General features: G+C 36.0%; 1 protein-coding gene across 2 annotated transcripts in view; it reads right to left on the minus strand.

Annotated features, from left to right (window-relative positions):
- Positions 1-26,016, minus strand: part of GALNTL6 (polypeptide N-acetylgalactosaminyltransferase like 6) — a gene marked incomplete at its 5' end in the record, with an annotated part of 489,592 nt that overhangs the window by 275,339 nt on the left and 188,237 nt on the right. For both annotated transcript variants that reach the window (XM_080372609.1, XM_080372608.1), the window contains one exon: positions 17,283-17,421. In XM_080372609.1, coding sequence (XP_080228735.1) covers positions 17,283-17,421 — 139 coding nt within the window. The remainder of the gene's footprint in view (positions 1-17,282; positions 17,422-26,016) is intronic.

The following is a 26,016-nucleotide window of genomic DNA, read 5'->3' on the forward strand; positions in this document are numbered from 1 at the left end:
GTGTTGCTTACACATCTGAGCAAAAAGACCATTCTTTAAAGATAAATAATGGTCTTGCAATTCAGTTTCTCAAATGACTGAGAATATTTCATAACTAATGTTTACGTTACTGAAACTCATCGGATCTCTCTTTCTTTTTTTTGAAAAAAAATAAAAAGGGGAGGGGTAAGGGACAGATTCCTCTGTTTTTAACATGGCATTTTCAGCTCTGGGACAAAGTAACTGAATGATTTCACATTCCCCAGGAGAAAGGTCAAATCCTGATAGAGGTATCTGTAAAAGCAGCAACACATCACCTTTACAATAAACAAAAGCAGAAGAAAAAAAACCCCAACCAACTATGTTTAAAAATGTATAGATATCTTTGCTGCTTTTCAGAAAGAATAACTATGCATATCAATAGCTGCTGTGGATTATAATGTTGATTTACATATATTTGCAGCTTATTTTGCATTTCCATTTTATAAATGTCACTTCAAAATCAATATTTAGTGATTTATTGTACAGCTAACACACTGAAGAAATGCTCCAGAGAAATAATAAACCCTCATAGGTACTATAGTTATATTTGCAAAATACTAACTTTTATGTAGTTGTGAATGTACAATCAAGTTTTTGGATGCCTTCCCAAAAAAAAAAAAAAAAAAAAAAAAAAAAGATTTAAATTTGTAATTCAGACATTTCTTCCTAAAATGTGGAAACAATGAGTTTAATGATAAGCCGTCTGCAAAAATAATACTTTTGGAAACTTTTTAATAACCACTTTGCTGGTGGGACACATGCATACTGGGGAAAAGGCAGTTGCTTTGCAAGTACATGAAGTTCTGGAGAAAACAGTGCTCATTACCTAGTGACAGAAAAGGCTAAGCCTATATTCTAACATTTTGGAAGCAAAAAAATCCACTGCAGCATTTAAATTAAGTAAAAATTATTTTTTTTTATTTGTAGGAAGTGCAACAAAGGAAGCCCATTACTAACATGTAGCTGTTTCAGCTGGCAAATTAAGGAAACCACGGACCACAACCACCCCCTGCTGTTGCCAGCTGTTTGCCGACAATGGTGTGTCTTGAACTAGAACAAATGTAACTACTATGTGTACATGTAATTCTTATGGTACTATTGAAAGAAAAATGGCAAAGGAAAAAAATCTTGAACTCCCAGTAAGTATGATCTTAGAACTAGCAAGTCCTCCATCTCCATAAAAACCTAACGCAACAAACAAAACCTAAAAATGCCACATAAAACCAAGCAAAAGAATGCCACACCAGACTACAACTTCTAAACAGTAAGGAGGGAAAAAAAATAGCAAACACACCCAAATACATGAGAATATTGTTTTTTTAAAAAATAAATGTTGCCCCTCTGTGTAACAATATACCTCTTGAAAGAGGTTGTACTGAAATTTGTGCATTTGCATGGTCAATATTGTAATCTTAAGTACATACAGATGGGGAAGGTCACTGGATTTGGATATTCTCATCAATGGTTTCAGAGTAATTGCGTAGTTTAAGTTTGAGAAGGAGAAGCAACATTGATAGACTCAGCTTAAAACTCTTTCTTCCTACAGAATAGATTGCTCTATTAACCCTAAAGAAGAGCCACGCATAGAAGCAAAAAGAGGAAAACATCTTAATTTTTCCTTACATTCTCCATCATTCCACTTTAACCTTCAGTTCTCATTTATATTTACTTTTACTTTGATAGTCAGTGCAAAGGTACCTGGCTATATGTGAATAGATTTTTAGTAAGAGCCACAAATGACCAAAATGCCTTTTTTCTTCTTTTCTCGGAAGAGCTGGTCAGATTCTCAAACTCACAGAAATGAAATGTTACATTTCACCATCTTCTATTGTTAAGATGGTCTGTTAAGTTTCATAGCGATGGTCTACTTGCCTTTCTTCAGCAAGCTAAATTCTGCTCATTTTTGGCCCCTTGCTTCCTGACATGAGACTAACTATGGTATAACTACAACAGAAGATCACTATGTTTTAGAAGGCATAACACAGAAATCCATTTTATTTTAAGTTGTATTCAGCATTATCTACAGCAGAAGCAGCAGGACAGATCTGATGAATAACTGTAATGTTCAGGAAAGGCCCAGGAATTGCAATGAAGATGCAATTAGACATCCACTGCTGAGAGACTGGATTTACCAAGAGAATAATCATATATGCATGCAGCATTTGTTCAAAATCCATCAGTGTGGTTCTTCGTATCCTGCATTTTAGAAGTGATGCCAAATACCCTGGCTGCAAGACTACTACTTGGAAGCACAGACATTGCTTCTTGTAAGCCATTGCTAGTCTTTGAAATAACGATCAGGTCTTTGTGTCTAGAACAAAGAACTTGTCATCATGTCACTAGGTCAGAGTGAAGTTCATTGTCATAAACTATTATTATATTTAAATTTATTAATGATGCCTATGACATAGAATAAACCAGTCAAGGCAGATGTTCAGTTCCTGTATTAAGCAGAAAAGATAACAGGTTTAATACACAACGGTATTTGACATAAAGCCACAGAACTTGACATAAATAGATTTCTTATCTAATATTTCAACTCATTGTTTTACTGATGAGAATGTTTAAAACTAAGAAGCATTAGCAAGTTATCAGATAAGCTACTAGAAAGATATTTTTGCCATTAACTGCAACAATATTGAATCAGCATCAAAGACTTTTGGAAGTGTTCTTTCAACACTAGTTCACTACCAAAAATTTAAAAGTGCATTTGGAGAGGTGCTGACATAAAAGTTTGATCATAGGTTCAAACTAATCTTGCTTTATTTCTTATCCTGGTTCCAAGATTCTAACATACCTCTTAAATAAGTATTTTATTTTCAGCCACCATAAAGTCATACTTTCAAGACTACATGCTTTTTGCTCTCACCAAAATAATCCTAAAAACAGTGTTTTAAGCATTCCCAGGCAAAATGCAGAGCCTGATTTCAGTATGTCTACTCTCTAAAATTAATTTGGTTAATAGCTTAACTAACATGTGGAATGAATATTTTAAAAGTGAGATTCTTGATTCTACAAAGAAATGAGAAATTATAATTCAAGTTTTTCATATTTTCTGAATAATGCAATGTTAACCAAAATTTATTAAAAAATAAAGCAAAGTTTACTGTAGAAAGGAAAAATGCTAGGTTTAGAAGATTACCATTACCATCCAGTTTAAATTAGCATTATTCATTAAGTAAAACTTTCTGAATTATGGCATAATACGTTAAATGAAACTGAACTGACTTCCTATAGAAATATTTCAAATACTGCTGAGCAAAAAAAATTTTCCAAGCCTCAAAATTTCAGTGGAAAATTTTGTATCAATTTAGAAAGCCATACTACTTGCACACATGAACTCTTAATTGTCAGCCCCTATCTGAAGGCTGCAAGTTACTTGCACACTTTAAACAAATGTAGGCACTATGTGGACAGTAAGTGTTATTCAGGTAGTTTGAATGGCAGAATAAAGTGTCCAAAGAACATACTGACTTTCATTAAAGCTTGGAATACTAGGAAATCCACAAAGGTCTGGAAATAAATCCTAAAATCGATATTCAAAGAAGGCTGGTAGATGTAAGTCAGACACGATATGCAGTTGAGCCACTTTCAGTTGAGTAAGAGTTTTCTCCAAGATGTAACTCAGCATTAGAAAAGATTGTAACATAGTTTATGTCAATGAATGTTACCTTATGGTATCCTTTTCATTATCAAATCATAATGCAACTATGGTTTAGAATTATTTTATTACTGTAGAGCTTTAGTATCACATCATATTCTGATTAAGGAATTAAAATGAAACATTTTTTTTTTTGTGGGGAAATGAGAAAAGGGTCCAAAACTGCTAAGTCTCAAAATATTTTTTAATACTAAAGGTATTATTTGTTATTTTTAATTTGTTTCCATCAGGACCAGTTTTTATCCTAGTAGTATTTTAATCTGGATTACCTTTTAAAATACCTCATCAGAAGTTTACAGGAACAAGCTTGATTTGAATGATAAATGAAGATGAAGGCAGTCATTTGACTGTTAACTTGGTTCTGTATGTGTTATAAAATAGCTTGTCTAAATGAAGTATGTGTTAGAACAAACACATGCAAAGTCTCAGAAGAAAAACCTCCCAGGAAATTTGATGATTTTGCCTATGGGAGTGAGAGTAGAAAAATAAATCAGTCTACCTGAAATTAGGAAACCAAACTGATTTTTTGCTTCAATTTTGATCACAAATTCCATGAAAGCATTCTCAGCAACCACGCCTGGCTATGTATGTATACTTATCATGCCCATACTGACAAAAGGATAAATATTTAAGGATGCTAAGAGCCTATTATTTGACCATTTTCATTATATTTTTCCTCCCTTTTATCCTTACCTCCATACTTGTGTTTCCTCAGACAACCAAATAGCTCAGTAGATTTTTTAGTTTTTAATGTTTAATGTACTATTCATTTACTTTGCTCAGGAACATACGAAGTTGTATTTGAGGTAACAGCTCCCTAATAAGTTAAATTGCTAGACTTAGGAAACCTCATACTACCTTTTCCTCAGTTTCCCTTGTCCAGTTACATGACTAATGCAGCCTCCTCTTCAATGGCTGGTAAGTGACCACTTACGGAACTGGAGGGTTAATTGTTCAACATTTGGTGCGGTCTTCCCCCAAGTATTCTGAGAGATCCTGATCAGTCGTTTTAGTTCCCATTCATGCTTGTATCTCTAGGTATATGCCACACTACACCATCAGCACCCAGTGCAGTGGGACAGGAGGCACCTGCACATCCTGTGGCACATCCTAACCAAATAGATCCAAGGCTCCAGTCTTCTACAGAGGGTGGATTTGGGATTATTCCTAGCTTTACAAACTGACAGACTAGGGTGGTGAATTCAAGCAGCTTACCTGTTTCATGGCCAGAACTGGAACCCAGCTATATATGGGAATGTTATCTCATTCTTACACCATACAGTTTCATCATACCCATGCAATATCCCACATTTTAAGAGCCAGTGACTTTCAGCAATTAGGTCTAAGTGAAGATCAGTAGTATAGGCAGAAAAATCTCACACAGCCTTTTCCCAATACCTGCTTTCTCGTAGGCAGGGACTCCATCTTACTACTGACTTTCACAGTGACATTTTTATCTTGGTTATGGTTTCTAGCACTACGTAACTGTGAGAATATTTGTATCAGACATGCATACTGCAGTGATATGCCTATTCTATTTCCTCCTAGTAAGCCTGAAGATACAACTAATACACAAGTTACTCTTAAGGATATCTCCTTCCAACCCTAAACACACACACACAGAGCTTGTACTCAGTCAGAAAAGAACACACAGAACAAGGGAAAAACCTAGTTTACCATTACTCTATATGGCAAGTACATGTGTATATATAGCTATTAAACCAAAATAATTTGTCTTTGCAGTATAATCCTACTGAGTTGTGGTACCATTATAAAGGCAAAGGGGACGTGGAAATCCATTGTGTTCTCCAGGTGGCCTTTTTATTTTTTAATTTGAAGGAAGTTTGTAGTTCCTTTTTTTTTTTTCCTTGTATTTTTAAAACCATGTACTTGCCCTAGACACTTACAAATGCAGAACTGTTTAGACAAAGTTCAGTCAAATCATAACTAGTTTTTTGATTGTACTTCTGAGTAAGTGGCTGCCATTAAAAGAAGATTATTTTAAGACCTTGGAAAGCAAGGTCATTTATCTCAAGAATGCAGTATCAAATACCTGAATCAACAAGCTGGGAGCAGGTAAGGGGATGAAGAAACAACTGTCTGTATCTAGGACTCATGGCAGCTATACTATTCAAGGAGGAGAAGAACCTGATGATTTAAACTAGAAAAGCACTCCTATTCAGCATAAGCATTTACTACTTAACTATAATAGAATGCTGCAGACTGACCTTAATAAAGTACTATGCATGCTTTCTGAGAGATGTGTCTTTTCTTGTACTTAAACATCACATACTGAAGTGGAGCACAGCAGCACTTATTTGTGGAACAATGCTGAATGATAGGTTCAGTAGCTAATGACAATTTCTTAGCATAAATATTAATAGATTTCTGCAAACATATTATTTAATAAACCCTTAAATCTCAGAATAATTTCTGTGTAAGTCTGAAAATTATATACAAATGTAATGGTAGAAATACCTAGGAAGAAAATAACAATGATAAGCAACGGTCATCCTGCTAGGTAAGTAGCTCACACCTCTATTTTCTTACTGAACTTATTAAATTAGCATTCAGAACAAAGGGAGTTCAGAAAATGAGAACATGCAAGGGACGTTATGCATTTCCCTTGCAGAAATTCGCAGAATTATGAAATAACATTAGCACTTTTGACTTTGCCAGAAAAGTATTTTACAGACACAAACACTTGTGTACGTATGTATAAAAAAATGGGCACCAGATGAATTTTCTGGTGAAAGAGATATAATGACATTTTCCAGATTATCATCATGAATCAAGAGTTATGAACCTTGAATTATACTTTCAAATATTGCTACCCTTTATTAATCTTGATTTTCTTTCCATGATATTTCAGAACTTTATCTGATATTTCTTATCAAGGAACACTACTACATCATTAAATGTGTCCCTTTGAGACTTTCAAATGAGATTTTTAAAAACAGAGGACCTCTCTACCAGGGCATGACCTGTTTCCAAATTAATTTTCACAGCAGTAAGTACCGCTTCACTATCTTGTCCACAGAATCTCCTTCCTCTCTCCCTTCCATTATTAGATACATTACTAAGTACTATGTATGATTCAAGTATGTATATACTACTGTTTTGAAAAACAACCTGAAAAGCTGCAAAATGCTGTTTATTATACACACCTACCAAAGAGTCACTAGAAAGTGGTTACTACGAAATAAAAATTCTTTTAAAAAGGTACGGTAGAATTTATTTCTAAATAATTTGCATAGTGAAAAATGTTAAATATACGTAACTGACAAAGGGGAAATTTCTACCAGCTTTGTATTTGGTATGCTTTTCCTATAGTTTATTATTGCAACCGGGTATTTGGCTCCAGTTCAAGGTTATTCATAAAAATGACACACTGTCACACCCTTTAACTCCCTTTCAAACACTTAATACCGATTTAGTTATTCCTTTGAGATACAGAATTCTGCTGCTATTTCTTGTTGAAACAAGAAATCTTGTTGAAACAAGAATCAAAACCAAGTTTCTGAATAAAACAATTTTAGAGTTCATTTCAAAGTTGCAGGGGGACTTTTAGAAGGTTAAAAGAGCAGTAAGAAATTCCTCTACTCCCAAAATATTAACCTGCCCAAGGAGGAGAAAAAAAAAAATGTCACAGAAACACCTGGAAGCTATTTGCAGCAGGCAGTAATAAAGTGCAACTTGAAAAAAGGACTACTCGGAAAAAGAGGAGGTAGTAAAAAGGAGTTACAATTACACTTCCTTGTTATACACTACTGAATACTGCTGCTCTAACGGGCAAAAATAAATAGCATCCTTTTAATTCAAGAGATAGGGATAGTTCTGTTTAATTCCCTGATGGAGTTTATAAGTAGGGAAAAAATTCCTAAAACATCACACTAGCTTAAGACAAGATGCAGAACTGCAAAGTTCTCCACCTTTACAGAAACATGCAGAAGTCTACCGACTCTGTAGAAGAGCAAATGAAAGAGAACGGGCTTCTGAAGTGATGAAAAAGGAGACCAGGGCTGGCATCACTTCAGCTAATTTACAGCAAAAGCTGATTCATAAAAGCAGCAATTTGTCTGACCCTGTGGATATAATAACAACAACAATATTTTACACACATTAAGGGATGCCAATAGCAATGCCTTGGCCAGTTACCAGGTTCTGTGCCTTCTAGATACATCAACCACCCTTTCTGATAGATAATAGCATAAGACAAGTTAAATGTCTTGCAGACATCCCTTTGCTGCATTTAAGCAGCCAGGTAGCAGCCTACTATGGCAGTTACCGGATCACAGAAGTAGCCCACTTGCAATTTTCTCCTCTTACAGGAAGTGCCAGAGAAAGTTAGAGCAAAACAGAAAGATTTTTCAACCTTTTTTTCCCCCACTGGCTTTGTCCGCACACGCTCTTAGAGGAGCTGCTTTTTCGGAACTGACCTTTTCTTTCCCTTTTAATAAAGGAACTTCAGCACCCACTGGGCTCCCAGCTACTGACAAGCCCTCTACAAGCTACCAGGACAAAACATTTTCCAGTGAAGATTTACATAGTAATTGTCTTAGCATGTCAAAGTATTCAATTTACAGCACTAAGCTTCAGTCACACCATGTTTCTGTTCAAATCTAGCCTTGTCAGCCGAGCCTGATAAAGTAGTGATAACCAGCAATTTCTGCTGCCATTTGACAAGGCTGTAAAATTAGCTTGGGTGTGAGCTGATGGAAGGGAAGTAATCTTTATTTTCACCACGGCTCACAGCTGGGAAGCAAGCAGGCATTACTGGGTATGGTCTAAATAAATGTCACAACACTTTTCCCTACTAGAACAAATAAACCTTCTCTTAAAACATTATTACTATTTTCATGGGTGGAAAAAAACCCAGAAGATTAAATTGTACAGTAGAAATATTTTGCATAATTGCTATTAAATGCACTAATAAACAGCTTGTAAACTAGACAAGCAAAGCTCTGCATTCTTTATGTAGGTTTCCCTCAGTGTGGACTTAATCAAAGCTGATCAAGCTGACTTAGGTGCTCGCTACTTTATGGCACGTTACATCATTTTTGTCTGTTGTGGACAGTCTTTCTAGCAGTACTGCATGTCTTCAGAGACATCAAAGTCAGTGAGTTTGCCTCACTCCATTCTTCCAACTAAAAAGTTTCTCTAACCAAGGGAAGAACATAGCGGGCAGATAAGCCTTGTGACGCAAAGCCCATTTATGTTTGCAAAGCTTTGTTTTACGTGACAGTGAGGCATAAAACCATCGTCACTCATGGAAACATCTTACCAAAAAAATAAAAAATAAATCACTAACATGCTTTATGAAACTTATCTACTCATCCATACATATTAAATCTAGGCTTGGTAAAAAAAAATAAATATATATATATATAGTAACTTTGTACCATCTCAAAATCCCTCACAAACAAACTTACATCAGCAGATATCTTCGTACTATAATTATATTTCAGCTTAAACCTTGCACTTTACTATCTATGAATTCCAAAACATCAGCAAGCAGTCCTATTTATATAACATATACATACCCTCAAACCACCTTTTTTTTTTTTTTTTAGAGAGAGAAGATACAGAAATATCAATGTACTAAAAATTCTTTCATTCACACCAAGCACACTTATCTGATTGTATCTCAAAAGTCAGGCAGACTGTAACAGGATCAATAAGAAGCCCCTGTTTCGAGCCTAGATGCATTTTCCTGGCTGAAGAAGAAACAGGATTAGAATCTCAGTTTTCTGTCATCTCTAAGTGCATTTTAAGCACGCTACTTCAGGAATGAACCAACCCATGACATTCAATTACCCTTTAACTTCCATTTCAGAAATCCTAATTATCCTTTTACTTCTTGCCCTTCCATTCCAAAGCTATTCCAAAGGCTTCTAGGAATCCTCCAGCGTATCAGCCACTACTCCCAGTTTTATGCCAGTCCTCAAGTACCTCTCCCAATTGCTATAATCATTCAAAGACAGTTGAGAGTGGCCTCAAAATGGTATCAGTTCCTTCAGGATTTATGGGTATATCCCATCAGAGCTCATGGACATTACTGTGTCCACTTTGCTTAATTATTTTAAGACAGTCCTTTTGTGACCAACTTGCATCTCTTCTCCACTCCCTTTCACGGCAATATGTGACCCGACTCACACCTCCATCTCAACATTACCTCTCATACACAATATATGAGACAAAATAATGGGCAAGATACTACTGGGTCCAACCAGTGCCTACTAACACCAAAACGACAGCTGGTAGAGACATGGGAGCAAACACAGAGAGTGCCACTCACAGGTGTCATGGATCACACGTGCCAACATGATCAGTAAGTTCTCATGCTTGCTAACATATCTTGTAGCCAGCGCAGTCTTTAGAAGATTAGTTTGATGGGATTATTCATAATCAAACCTGGCAATATAGAAAGAAGTTGCTTTTTCATTCCAGCTTTGCTGCATATTGTTGTCCTTATTACATGAGGTATAATGGCTCATTCTGTTGCCAGTGAGAATGTACTGCTGGCACTTGCTGTGTTTTCTTAATGTGAGAGCTGAAATTTCATTTGCTTATAAAATATCCAATTTTATGCAAATTCACATTAAATACATGCCTAACCACATGAAAAAAATATTTGGAGAGGAAGCAAGAATGGGCATGTAAGAAAAAGGAAGGTATACTGAAGCTTTTCATAAAACTATTAAACTAACAGCATATAACATCACTTTCACCTGTGAAATGCAAAGGTAAAGATCCCCAGAACTTTCTACATTTCTCACAGATCTTAGAGAAGTTACATGTACTTTCCAATTTTCGTATTGTATTATTTGAGAGTTAAAAGTTCTGGCTTTAACCACTGTCAAATGCTAATAGACTCAGCTATTCCACATGCACAGAACTGGCTGGAGGGTAAATATCCTTCAGTATTCCTGTCTCTATTAAAGTTTAGATTTCACTGTTCAGTTTACTGCAGCTTGCTATTTTCTGAGCAGCGTGGGAGGCTTTACTGGATTCTAAGTAACATGCAAGACATCTAAACACACAAGCAATACTTTCCTCCAGTTGTATAAACAGCTTTTTTTTTTAAAACAAATTATTTTCAGTAAACAGAAACAGACCCATCAGGCTTGGACTCTGAGCTGGTCTGTTAAACACTGCAGCCTCTTTATCACCAAAAGGATAGAAAGGGAAACATCAATCTTCAGCCACATTTTAGCTGTTGCTGCCATTAAAAAAAACAAAAACCAAAAAACAAAACAACACACAACACAAAACCACTCCAAAGAGATACACAAAGCACCCAGAAAGTACTTGGAAATTATTCCACGTTATTTGTTACTACCAATACATGTCATGCAGAGGAACTGACAGAAGGCATGACAGAGACAGAAGGCCACAAGTTTTCTCAAGTATAAAATATTCCTGATCCTGTTTTGAGGAGCTGCACTTTGAATAGGATGCTCTTAAGCCATTGTAGAGAACAATCTGGTGAGGCTTGCAAACAGGAACATTGGTTATAATATTTTGGACTGCATGACTTTCCATCTTCACTACATTATTCAGTAATTACACAAAATGCTTTGAAATGTGGTCAGAGTAATGACCACCAGTTTTCTCACTACCCTATGAAAAGCATAATCTGAGTCTAACCAGTTGCTCTGTGGCCAGATGAGGTTAAGGTAACACTAGTAAACAGCAGTATGAAGCAACGCAGCATGGATGTGCGTATGAAGACATTTCTGATTTCCCACAGTGAAATGAGAACTAGAAAGAAACTTTATACTCTCTTAGTTTATTCCAGGATATAATAAAAAATTCAGCACAAGATGGATCCAAACAATTACTTCCATGAGCCTTATTAAATATTGTGAACTTCAGCATACTTAAATTAGATTAATTTTTCTTTTAGTGTCTTGCAGCAGGACAACCTAAGCCTAAGATCATAGAATGCCAAGTGAATTCATTGGAATCTGTCTTGCAGTACTGGATTAAAGATGGATTATTAAATTTTAAGGACAATATACATAGCTTAAACTGTGACAAATGCCCTGCATTTATAAAAAGAAAGTAATTAAATACATTCAATGCAATAACCAAAATTTTTTTAAAGGATTCAGATACAAACTGCTGATTAACTGTGTAACTACATAATATATCCCTTTCACACATGAATCTAGTAATTCTAGTCTTTCTTCAAAGTTTACAGAAACAAATCAAGGATTAACGGTAACTCTGCAACAATTTCACACACAAAAAAATACAGCCGAACAAAACCCAAAGAAATCCCCCTAAGAAATCTTTATCGCATATTCATTTTAGCCTCTTTTAAAAATACAAGGGTCAGCAACCACTTTGCATTCAAATATTTCGAGAACATTCAGGCATTCTCTCAGATTCTGCTACTGACAAGGAGGGACAGTTGGAGAAATTCAGTTATGCAGAACAGGTAGTGAAATTTGCTTTTTTTTATTATTTATAAAGAAATCTCATTAGTGTTCAGGACACAGAAGATCCTCACAGCCTTTAGCTAATCACTCATATTTCTTTGAATATGAAAATGCACTTCTTCTGAGGCCCGTGAAAAATTTAACGTGTAAGGAAAATGAGCATAGCTCGGACTTCTGAAAAGGAATACTGCTGGGAGTGACAGTGAAGGGCCACCACTTCACATAGCAACAGCAAGACAAGCAGACAACACTTGGAAACACTGACTCCAGCCCATAGAGGCTAAAAGCAAGACACCACAAAAACCAGGTTGGGTGTCCTTAACGTACAATATGAACATTAGGAATTTCAGTACAAAATGCATCTATCTCTGCCCAGAGAAACCTAAAAAGCATCTGATCTGTGACTACACAAGTTACCAACAATTAGTCCACAAATTGTAGCTAAAAGGAAACCTATTGTTGAAATCAAGCTATACAAGTATATCAAATGCAAAGATTTAAAATGATGATGCTCGCCACTCAATAGATATCAGCAATTAACTTGAATTCCTTGATTCAAGAATGAAAAGCTAAAAAGTTGGATTCTCTAGTTTACAATGGCTTAGGCATTTGATACAGGAAATACCACCAAATTTATATTCACTTCTCAGACTAGATGATTGCAATCATTCCCCAATCCTCACTAAAATCACATTTTAAATACAATTCAAAATGTGAATCAGATTCAATTTTTTTTTTTTTTTTGAACAAAACTGGTAGGAACTGCAGAATATTTAATAATGTTGAGAAGAGAAGAATTAATGGTAACTGCTATAGTCAATAATTAGAATAAGTAGCATTTGTCTCTACAATAGAAAACAATACTGTCAGAATTTTCCCTAGCTTTAACAGGATTTTTGTATTCCAGACTGCAGAAAGTGGCACGGGGCAGGTGAAAAGAAAAACGCTATTCTGTGGGTTTTGAAATATTTTTCATACTGGTACAGAACTTCTAACTCTTAAATAGTAATTCTAATGCCAACTCTCAATACTACCCAAAACTCAATGTCACCTTCCACTTTAGGTGACCAGAACTCTTATTTTCAATACATCAGCCCTGAAACCCAATGAACTTGGGCGATAATCAGATGATAATCCTGTTTTAGGTGATTATTTGGAGTTAAATAGAAAAGTTGGGGTTTGGTGCGTTTTTTTCCCCCACAACTTCAAAGCTGGGGGTGATTGTGCGCAAAGAAAGGGAATTAGCTAGAGTAACTTGGCGAGAGCACTACCTGTGAGAAGACTTTTGCATGAGACTGAGACAGAAACAAGATACCAAAGACCACTTGGAAATGGAAAAAAATATTCAAGTGTAGCTATGAGAGACAGAAATAAATATTAGAGGGATGCAATATAAACATGCTAAGGACACAGGAAAGCTTTTAAGTCAGCCTTAAAATAGAAGTTAACTGTTAATTTTCTCTGGGGATTTTTTTTACAGCACACACATTTTAGTGTCTTAAAAAGGAAAGAAGCATCAATCTGAAAACATCTTGCTGAAGTGCTTTAAATATCACACTTAAAGGAAAAAAAAATCTAAGAAGATTATAAGAAAAAAAAATTGAAAAACTATTTCTTAAACATCAATGATCTAAGCATTTACGTAATTCCACCCCTCCCCCTTCAAGAAGATGTATTTTGCAAAACCTGAGACAAATTTCCAAAGATCCAAGGAAAGAGTTCATTTGGATTAAAAAGACCAAATTTTGGTTTCTGCTACCTTTGCATACTTCCCAGAAAACCAAACATTTAGAAGCGGGACTTAAAATTCCTTTGTGCTAAGACTTTCAAATAAAATATTTCCATGAAGTTATATCAGAGAAATACAGAAATTACTGTAGCAGCTTTTCCAACTAAAATAACATTTGATCCAAATTACAGGATTCACCACTCAGTTTGGGTTGTATTTGAAGGTTCGTTTTGTGAATTATCTCTACTGACGGCAATACAACTATTCTATTTGGTTCTTTAAAACAAATCCTAGATCACTTTTTCATGAAACAGCAGACAAGGCCCTTTGCAAATGGTATACACTAAATAGAGACAGAAGATCAAAAATTCAAAGTCTGTAATAGTATCCCCCACAAATATGCAAAAGAAGATAGTTAAAATCTCCACAAAGCAAAAGCCCTTCATAATACTCAGAAACTGACCAAACTAGATCTTGCCTGCTATAGATCACCTGAATTACCTACTCTAACTTTATTTCAATAAGAATACCCTTTTCTGGCATAAAAATTACATAGTTTTCCAATGAGTTTCACTGAAAGCAACCTTATGAGCTACGAACTGCTTCGTATTTCACACACACTTCTGAAGAGAAGACATATTTGCAGACGTGAAGTGCAGTCTGAGACTAGCCTGCATGATACTTAACACACAGCAGCCGAGAGACGGGTTTGTTTCCGACAGTAAATCAGAAAACACTGTCAGACTTCAGTGTCTTGGAAGTTCAAGATACAGACTTGCTTCAAGGTGTAACCATTACAAGTATAGAACCTAGCTTTGCCACCTTAATCAGTGTACTACCAAGTACACAAATTTACACAAAAACATTTTTGATCTTTACATTTAGATGAGTGATATAGTCAATTAACTAAGGGAGTACTTGTGTTATGAGTGTTTAACATGAGGAAGATTAGGACATGAAACAAGTCAGTTCACTCAGGACACTACCAAAACATCCACCATACACTGAATGCCATAGGAACCTATTTGAATTAGAACGTGAAAATGATGCAAATACCCAAGGATTCAAGCTTCCCAAATGAGATGCTTAGGTGGAAGTCACTTCAGGATTTGTGCCGGGGAAAGAGGGGGCTGAGAAAGGCTGGTGCAGCACTGACTTGTTCCTAATATGTCACTTCTGACAACACATTGCTGACATTGCTTCTGGGGACGTGCATGGAAATGTCATTGACTGCGTGGACAGTAGTGGGTGAGAAACAAGTTGCCAGAAGAGCAGCTTACAAACACACAAAGGGAGGATAAACATGTCAGCTTCCTTTCGTATTTAGTAATTGTCCTCTGCAGCTTTGCTAATAGAGAATGATGCTTGATGAGCATATTTATTATGACAACAATGTGATGCTGTACAGGTGTACATTAAAACTCAAACCTCATGGAAGCTATAAATAACTTCAGGTAACCTGGCAAAATAGAAGGGAAACAAAGTATACAGAACATACAACTTATTAAAAAAAGTTATTTCTTTTGACTTAATTCTATACAAACAATATAAATATATAAAAATTAAAAGATAAACAGTGTTTTCTCACAACAATGCAACATGGCAATTAAATAAGAAACAAAAGATTTTTTTTTTTCCACTAAAAAATTATTTTCTTGGTTACTTCCTCCACTGTGAATTATTTTTAAAAATCTGGCAAAGCAAACTTGTATATACAGTCCATTCTTTGAAAAGGACAGTGCCACATCTGACAGAGTGAGAAATGTTAGTTGCCATGATAATTCTTCCCCCTCCACCTCCTGAGAACTTCTGTCAAGCTCTCAAATTCTGTTCAGTTCCCTGAAGAATTTCAAACTAATTCACATTGTAAAGGTTAAGAAGCGAGTAGATATCTTAACCTGAAACATCATATAACAAAGGAAATTGTATCCAAGAGACATAGAGACAAGTAGTTTTGTCACGCTCCTGTACTTTTCCCCCACACACTAGTTGCGTAACACTCAATTAAAAGAGGGAAAAACGCCATGTAAATAGACAGATGAAATCACCCCTCCCTTCAGAGCTCAGAATGACCTTAAAGGACTACAGTGAGAAGTTTAGAGAGGCGTAGATTGCCTTTCCTGTTACAGATAGAAAGCTTTACTCTTCATATAAGGGAGCCAAAAATTACAGAACATGAAAAGCAAGTTATGTTTGCTGAGAATTGCATGACTATTTTTAGCCCAGTAGTTATTTTTCAGAATAATCTTCATCCTATTTCTCTTTAGGCAATTACTACCATTAAGGAACAATACCATTATCTAACCTGCCCAAATTCTGCAAGTGCTTTTCATCATTGTTCATTCTGTTTTTATGTAATTCTACACTGCTGTCCTGGTTTCAGCTGGGATAGTTAATTTTCTTCTTAATAGCTGGTGCAGTGCTGTGTTTTGGATTTGGTGTGAGAACAATGTTGACAGCACACTGATGTTTATAGTTGCTGCTACGTAATGTTTATATGAAGTCAAGGACTTTTCAGGTTCAGCCAAGGAGAGGGTTGGAGGGGGACAGGAAACGGAGGGGACACTGGCAGAACAGCTGACCCCAACTAGCCAAAGGGATATTCCATACCATACGATGTCATGCTGAGTATATATCACTTGGGTGAAGACATTTGGCATTATAGTATTTCTCTTCCCAAACAACCATTACACATGATGGAGCCCTGCTGTCCTGGGGATGGCTGAGCACCTGCCTGCCCATGGGAAGTGGTGAATGAATTCCTTGTTTTGCTTTGCTTGCACATGCGGCTTTTGCTTTACCTATTAAACTGTCTCTCTCAACCCACCAGTTTTCTCACTTTTACTCTTCTGATCCTCTCCCCCACCGGAGTGGGGATGGAGTAAGCAAACGGCTGTGTGGGGCTTGGTTGCTGACTAGGGTTAAACAACTGCATATATCAGCTGTATTATTAGCACCTGATAAGCTGTAGCTATTGGATTGCTTTCACTTTTTATGTAACAAAACCAAAAGAAACATTTCGGGAACAGAGGTCCAAATGTTTAGCCAAAATTTTTATGCCACTTGTCACCCTGCCCCCTAGCCCCAAGGGCTGCAGCGATTACCAAACAAGAAACTGAAAAAACTATGTGAAATGTTATTTACTGGTACCTAACAAATCACTATCCAGAAATACCATGAAAATAATTCTGCAATTAAGGGACCTTCTGTAGTCTTAACATGTTACTAATAACATGAGAGGTCACTTTAAAAGACAGAGCAAACGATTTAACAAAAGTGATAAATTTTCCATTTCCTATTTAATGGAATAGTCCCTTTTTGTCAGCATAGAGTCTATGTTTGACCTTCCAGGAAAACAGGTTATTTAGAGATATACAAAGATAAAAGCTTAGAATCAAGTAGTTCAAGAAAAAAATTTACATACTTAGGATGTCGGATGTCTGGCAGGGATCGTTCCAGTGCTATATTGTTGCTAACAAATATGTTGAAGCCATTTTCCCTATAAGCAGAATCATCATGGTCTTCCTCTGTAAGAGGGTATGGCTTTCCATGTTCACCTTTCCCTACAATGAAACAAAACAATTATTTACCTCAAACTGACAGCACAAAATAGACTACAAAGAGAAAAATAAGTTAGACTGAACTTCAATTAGGACACCGCATCTGGAACATCTCTAAGAAATTTCTTGCGATGTCTTTAGTGACAGTCCCGTTACTCCCAATACAAAAATACAAAGGAGGTACAAATAATAGGACTCAGAAGTCCCTCTGAATTCACCCAATTCATCTAGCTTTCCTTCTTTCCAGAGACACAATCAACTTAAAGCTATTTTATACATAAAAGTTTGAATTGTAAATTAAGCTAGGATCTTTCTGCATCACAATCAAGCTTTCACAGCAAAATTATGAACGAACGGATCAGTTCCAGCAATATTCCTTATGATTGATACAAGGAACCCGATTACTCGGTGAACTCTACATTTTAGCAGTCAGAACACCCGCACACCCTTACAAAAACAACTTTAGCATTTGAAGTTTAGTGTCCAGTTTTCCAGAAAAAATGGTAAGGAAACCAAATGTTTTGCTCTGGGCTCTTTGAACACCCTTGCACTCCAACAGACCAGCCAGATGTACTCAGTACTTCTAATGTCTCAGCACTGCTGATTTGGTTTCAGAAACCAGTTGCTTTGGTTCCCTAAAGAAATCAGCTGCTTGTTCACTGGCAAAGCACAGGCTTTCTACTCCAGCTTTTTATTCCCAAGTTAGTTCTCCTCATCAGTCACTTGGCTTGTTTAGTACCTACCTCAGGCAACTATACCTCTCTCTCTTCCAGTCAGAGAGCAGAGAACAAACAAAAACACTTCAAAGAAAATCAGAAAATAAAAGCCTTTGCTTCTTCTCAACTATTTTTATTCTCATTCTCACAGAAGATGAACTCTAGGAGTTTCTAAGCCATTCATAGCTACTCAGGTTCTCAAGAAGACACACTTTTCTCTACATCTAATCAATCAGCTTATAACCTCTGGCCCTCTCCCTCTGAGCCCACTCATAAGAAAATACTTCCTTTTACCTGAGCTCTTTTAGAGAAATTAATCAATTTCTCAGCTGGATTTGATAAGTGACCAAGGACACCTGATCTTCAGCTAATCAGGAGCAGCTGCAGGAGGGGATGAAGAAGAAAGCAACTGCGAGCTGAAAGAAACATTTAGTGGTATCCTTAAAGCCCATGAGCCTCTTGCAATGCTCTGTTTCATATTGCATACACACACAAAACATTAAAAACATAGAATATGCAATTAAAAATGCTGTAGTTACTCGATTATAGAATTCTATGCTGATAAAATAGTAATTCTTTTATTTCAAACTTTGTGCATATAGCTACAGTTTCATTTAAATACTTTATGAAATAAGCAGTGTTACTTATTAAGGGAAAAAGCTCGTATTATGAAACACTTTCGTTTATGCCGTTTCATTACAAACAGGTATCTTTTCATTTTTATTTTCAAACACCCCCAAATGCACATAGTACACTAACATAATACCAAATCTGGGACCAAGTTTCTATGTGAGTCCTTACAATTTCATACTAAATATCAGGAGGAACTATAATATTAAAGGAGCAGCTGATGAGTCAGAGCACTACTCAAAATCCAGTAGTACAATTATATCAAATCTGTTTCATAATACAGTAACAATAAGCTAATGTTGTTCAACCCCCAAGACACAGAATTTGTAGTCCCTCTCTTTCAGCACGTGTTCTAAATACACCCAAGGTAACTATTTTGATTTGCTTTTAAGAAAATATTTACCCAGGTAGTTCCTAATATAAAGGACATTCCAGAATAAACTACCTATAAGGTCGTAAGACATATAATTGCTAACCAATGTTTTTACAATATAATTTTCTGTATATTCCAGCTAGTCACCATGTATGAAGAAAGGTGGATTCCTTGCTTTACTTTTGTTCAAAGAGCCCATTTGTCTATTCAGGAGATGACTACTTTTTATAATACTACAGTTTCTTCATAGTGAAATTGAAGACAAGCACTTTTAAAGTAGCCTTCCACTCTTCCTCACTAAGTATGCAGCAATAAGCGCATAAGCCAAAAGATTAAATATCACAGTTGTTATCTAGGGCAACTCAGGAAGGGACTGAACTTTTTTCATACGGTGCTGCAGAAGTATTTGACCAATTGCAGTCTATAAATTGCTATTGCACTTATATAGTAAGTTGGCCCATGAGGTGCACTAGAAGTTGTGAAGCACGAGTCTTCTAACACTATATCAAAATATACACAAAGAGCATTAACAGAGGCCTCTGGGCTTTTATGAATCCCATGAATGTATCCCCTACCTTCTTTGCTTGCTCTTTCACCCTAAAGCTCCTCCTGATTACCTAGGGATCAGGTGGTGATCTACCAGATCCAGCTGAAAGCAGTTGGCTAATTTCTCTAAAAAGAGCTCAGGTAAAAAGAGACCATTTCTTATGAGTGACCATGGGAGAAGAGAAATAGAGAGCTCAAATGCTAAGTATTAGGGAAAAAAAAAAATAGTACAACTTTTGGATAATCAGTAGGCCTGAAGGGTTCTGTTTATACAGAAAATTGCTGTGTGAGTCTCCTCAGCATTACAAATTATCATAAGCACACTAAAACTCTTTCTGGTCACTGATTTGTTTTCCTAGATGACTGACACTAATTGCACTGCACACTGGTTTGGAGCAGGACTATCCAAAAGTTTACCTAAAATGCCAGCGTGACAAGGGGAAACTTCACAATGGAAGAGCAGCAAAATTCTGGTGAAAAGAAGCATGAAGGAATTTAACATCCCGTTACTGGCTACAGAAGGGTACTTTAAACTCATTGATAGACAGATACAAGCTCTTCTATACAGTTTGTTCTACTGAAGGCAGCATAGCAATTCAGAAAGTGAATCCGGGACATAAATTACAGTAAAGAACCAAGAGAGTAAAAAAAGTCTGACTGAATTTTTGGCCTGTTTGGGTTTAGAAGTAGGCTGACCCAAATGTGATGCATAAAACCAACCCAGCACTAAGACTTGATAGTAACTCACTCTGAGGCTGATTTACAACTGCTACATAAATAACCCCATAAATTAAAGGACAATCCAAAGTTTTAGTTCACCAAGAAAGGAGGAGGAGAAGCCAAACATCCTGTCAAAATGCTCCATTGCATGGGAACCCTAACAGCACTGTTTAATTCACAGAACTGTCTAACCTTGTGACTACAGGTTTATTACACTGATTTTTAACTCAGTACTCAATATATGCAACATTTCAAAAATATGCTGGTGGAGGTTTTTTTCTTAAAATACTATGATAGTTTTGGAATTGACATCTCTACCGTATTTAGTATTTTTTATTGTATAATACACCATCTCAAAATGTTTCTCCATAGGTACTCAGATTTAAAAAAAAAATAAAAAATAACAAAAGATATTACAGCCATCCAGATAAAGTACTGGCTTCACCAAATATCAGACACTCTATAAGGCTTTTTTATTCCCGCTTAAGGATGTTACTGTCTCCTAGGGAACAATACACTCTATACCTAGCTCTAAAGGGTTTAAGTTTTATGCTTGACAACTTGCAATAACTGATAGTTCAAGGACACCTCAGTTAAAGCACCTTCTGCTTATATTAAATACAGACACAGCAGCAGGAGAAAAAAACCTCTTGTTCAACAGATGGCACAAATGGAAGAGGATTAAGTGAGACAGGAAAACAGAAAATCATTCTGCATACTCAGTACAAATGTGTAATAGCAGAATAATGGGATGGGTATAGTTGCCAGGTATGAAAATTACAAAGAGAACAGGGATATTGTTGGTAAAATTGATCAGCTGTAAATAAATTTGAACATGCAACAGGAGTTCTGCACTACTTCTGCATGAAATGGATAGGGGACTTCACCCAAAATTACAAAGCACAAAACACATTGCAGCAGGTTTTGGCTTCAGGGTCTTACGGATTTTGGGTTTTGGGTTTGTTTTTATAATTCAGATGAACATTATTTAAAATTCAACAGGCATGGAAAAAAAATGGTTTTGCAATATAAGTTAAAGCAAGTTAAGCAACTGCTTGACATCTTAACACAAAACTAAGTGGATAAAGAACATAACCACTCCGTGAGGAAGAACTGTGTACAAATCTGAATTATTTACTATTTATACTCACTCCTATTAGTTTACTCAGTCAAGACTTGACAGTCACACCAAGTCAAGACTGTAGTTTGAAAAAATTTAAGCACAACTTTTAATTCCAGCATTCAAGCATCCTTTAAGCCAATAGCATTTATAAAGGGGAATAAGAAGTCTCCACGTGCTAACTGCTTTACTAAATAAAAGGAGTTTATTTTAACACATGAACATACAAATAAGTAAGTCTTCTTACTTACAGTGAATCTTATGAATCTGGATATTTCTGCCTTTTTAAAAAATATATTGGGAATTTTGTCTGCTACCTTTACATTTTTAATCCAGAATCTACTACAGTGTTGTCTGTGCACATCACACGTAAACACAGAGCTCTTATAGCGAGAATAGATATCTTACCCTAGAGCAACATATCAGTACAGAACTGAAGTCCCATGGGGGGAGAGTGATTGTATTCTTAGCAAGGGTAGACAGAGGAACACAAATTCGAAATTAATGCAGTTACGCACCAGCTTAAAAAAAAAAAAAAAAAAAAAAGTGTAAAAGGGGAAATAAAGATCATCAGCTGAATAAAAACATTGAGTCAGACATCATCTTTCACCTTCTTGCCACGTAAGCTTCTACACAATAACCTTTTATAGTCCCTGATGGGACAGTCAGAGTGTAGCCGACCAAGTCAGAGGGCAAAAGCCCTGTTTAAAGTCATGTGTAGTATCTTTTACATAATTTGTGAATTTCCCTACAGCACAGCTGTATACAAGTTTGCCATCTCATGCTGTGGAGATGGACTTTGTATTATTTTGATAAATAAGTATAACAGATTATCAATTCAAGCTGCCACCATGTTCTGCTCTTTTAGGAAGTGAATTTCCATTTGAGTGCAAACAAAATAATTTTCTTCATTTTTCCCTATCCTCACAGACAGGAGGGTGGGGTGCAGTGCATCTGCTAAAATACTGGTTAAATTATTTTGAACAGAGAGGTGATTTGATAAATGCACAAAATAGGATTTTTTTCTTTTTTAAAAGTAAATGTCTCAGATTCTCCTGGAGTGTCTACACTTGGTGGAGTTCTCATCCTGTTTACAAATTTTGTATAATGAAACCTTTAGAATACACACAGGTGAGCAATTTTTATGTAACATTAGTTCAAGAAGTCAAATCAGGGACTAGTACAGACTAGTCCTTGGGGAAAAAAGGGAAAAAAGTAAGTTGTTTTATCAAATCACTTTCTCCTTTCATACTAGGAAAGGAACTACTTGCTTTGAACAAAAGCCTTTTGTGGTTTTGCATGTTTCCAATAAAAAGTATGAAAACTTTTCTTCAGTAAATGTATGAATTTTCTTTGCCAATTTTTTATGAAGAGAGAAAATTTAAACTCTGCATGTCTCACATGAAAGTAATTGCCTTCATATCAAATGGGACTATCCAAGCAGTAAAAAAAGTGTGTGTATATATACATTATTTCTTCTCAGACAGAAAATACAAATATTTTTCTGACCATATGACTAGTGAAACAATGGGATACGTAACCTAGGGAGCTGTGGAATCCATGAATAGTCAAGAAAGAAATACCATCCCTCAGAGACGATTGATATAACCTTGGCCATCTATTGAGTTTGATCCCAATCTTAAATTTCTATGAACTCTGTGAGAAATAGGAGGAGGACTGGGGATAAGTTGGTGGAATTGCATTTTCCCCTCAGAGTCAATAAAACCTGTAACAGAAACTGAAATATATTTATCACAAGCCTGTTCTACTTTTCTACTCTGAGTATTCCACTAGTTGCATAACTTCATGAGCCTAATTGATAGGAAAGCAATTTAATTGATTTTATATCAGTGGAAATAGGATTAAAAATACCTACTGGTCCTATTTTTTTTGCTACTCTACCTAGTAACAGCTTAGAAATACATTGTAGTAAGACCTGAAATACTTTTAATTATTTATTACATAACTGTCAAGGTCTGAGGCAATATAAAAGGCTTTTCGTTAGCATTACAGATACAGCTGTAATCAAATCTTACCTATGCAATTGGGAAGAATAAAAACCCTGTCATAGAAATCCTGAACAATATATTTTCAAGCAAGACTGAATTATTTACTTGTAAAAATATAACAAAATTTATTTACTACTGTTTCAAAATCGAACTATTATAGAAAACAAAAAAAACCCAACAGAATTCACTCCAGTTTTCTGGTAGAAAGCATTCAAATTCCTACTGCTTTATTAACCTTCAGATGACAGTAGCATATACTGGTTTCCTTTTCAAGGACCATGCAGTCCTCAGTAAACGATGTAGAAATGTTACTAGGAATGAATATGAGGCGTTGTCCAGATTGCTGCTACAGTAACATGACAGCCAGCTGGAGAAATATGAACTCAAATGCTTCTCTCTTCAGGAATGGTTTTATACAAATAGCATAGGTTGGGAGAAAAGAGGAGAAAATTTAATTTTAAATTTAGTTATTTGACTGCCTGCTCAAATCCAGAACTGAAAAATACTAAATTACAAGAACAAAAAAACACCAGAGAAGAGAAGAATATGCTCCTTCAAAAATGTTAAAGGGTACATTCGTATTGTACTGTAGTTGCATCTTTAGATTATTGCTTGCTTATAATTCACATGTGACAAAATGAAAGGAACTTGTTGCTAACACAGAAATCACTTATAGCAGTGATGCGTTTCACCATTCCTCAACAGGAACAAATCTCTACTGGGTAGGGGGTACATAAAAAGAGCATTTCCTGGAGAGGAGATGAGAGGGACAAAGGGGAACCTCTGAAATGAACTTATTTTAGATATGTCTGAGAAGCATTTCTGTAAAAAGAAATGCATACCAATGTGAAAAACAACAAAAAAGTAAAATTCAGTTTCTTAACTGCATTAGATGTAATTTCCAGATTTCCATAGACTAACTAGACCTGGGATGACTCTTCATGTTAACCTAAGATCATAACTTCTGTGTCAGAATGCAAGCAAAAAAATGGCAAAATATTTTTTTTAAAAGTCTAAGAAGTACATTAAGGGCATGGCAGTGCTTCATGTGCTCTTCTTAAAACCTGAAACAACAAAACTGCTACCAAAAGACACAGTGGTGAGGCAAGGCAGCTAAAAAAGCAGTAGTGGTGAATGAAGCAGCATAGCAAGCAGAGCAAAAACCAGCAACATCTGGCAGAGTGGCAGATGCCCCGAGTTGCAGCACTAAAACTCTGGCAGCTTGAATTGGACTTTGTTGCCTCACAGGACTGCACAGTTTGCAAAAGTATGGAAGGTTTTAGTGCAGGAATGGGGAACAATCAGCTGGCCTAGCTGCTGCCTTGCCAAAAAGGACTGCAAAATTATTGTTTGTTATACTTAGGGAATTGGCCCTTACATGTTATTTTGTTTATCTTGAATAAAATATTGTTTGCTGAGTCAATTAATTGGCAAGAAGAAAAAATGAGCACAGTGCTCTTGAGATTAATTCTTGCAGGTGTCTAGGAGTTTTACTAGACATCACTATTTCAACATGGCCTTTGTTGTTGGCAGTTGTGTCCTGTCAAGAAAGGTGCATTATACAGCTAACTGTTAGAACAACCCAACACTGCTTATGATAATTTTTATATCACTGATTTCATTGTGGTTATTTGAAATCAAGACACTGTGCTTTATGTTAATATGTGTATTTTCTCAATCAATAATTAATCCCTTAATCTTACAGCCTGTGCTTTATGGAACATTAGAGTAGTGTATCCCTCACCTTTTTCATCCATTTGAAACAAAAAAAGCAGTCTCTGAATTTCCAACATATGCATTGCGAAGTAAAAACAGTGTGTGGGGGAAAAGCGATTGCTTTAAAATACATCATGAAGTTAACTGTGTTTCAGCAGAAGAGTGACTGCATATGAACTCTGATAAGTACATTATCTGAAAGCTTGAACAAACACTTCACAAAAAGAAATAAGAATATTTTTTTAAAAAATCTATGCCTTTTAACACTTGCTGCAAGTACTACAATGGCTTGGCAGGCAGGCAGACTCGCTCTACTTCCTCTACCACTTTAATAAGTCTAGAAAAGAGAGGAAGAATAGATCATGCTATTTTGTATGTCCAGTGTATTTAGAATGCCAGTGTGCAATGCAAGATAAACAGCAACACATGCTGTTCTGATATGAGTTGCCCTATCACTACAGCAGAGCAGCAATATCCTCAGTAGCATTCTGGAAGCTAAGCTGAATCTAATCATAACTCTGTAGCCAAGGGATGCACAGTACATCTTCCATTTAGTCTAACTACTTATCACCAAATACCACAGCCACCAGAATGCTTTTTTCATTTAATGTTAGAACAGACTGGCTGTACACCATTAATCAGAGCCAAACATGGAATGAGCAAGCATGTGAGAAACAGAACTCAACCATAAAAAAGGCTTCACAGTTTGGTTTTGTAACTGAACAATCTGCTAGGATAAAAAGGACCTTCTATTGAACAAGATGACCT

Source organism: Falco punctatus (genome assembly GCF_963210335.1).
Source record: "Falco punctatus genome assembly, chromosome: 1".
NCBI classification, from domain to species: domain Eukaryota; kingdom Metazoa; phylum Chordata; class Aves; order Falconiformes; family Falconidae; genus Falco; species Falco punctatus.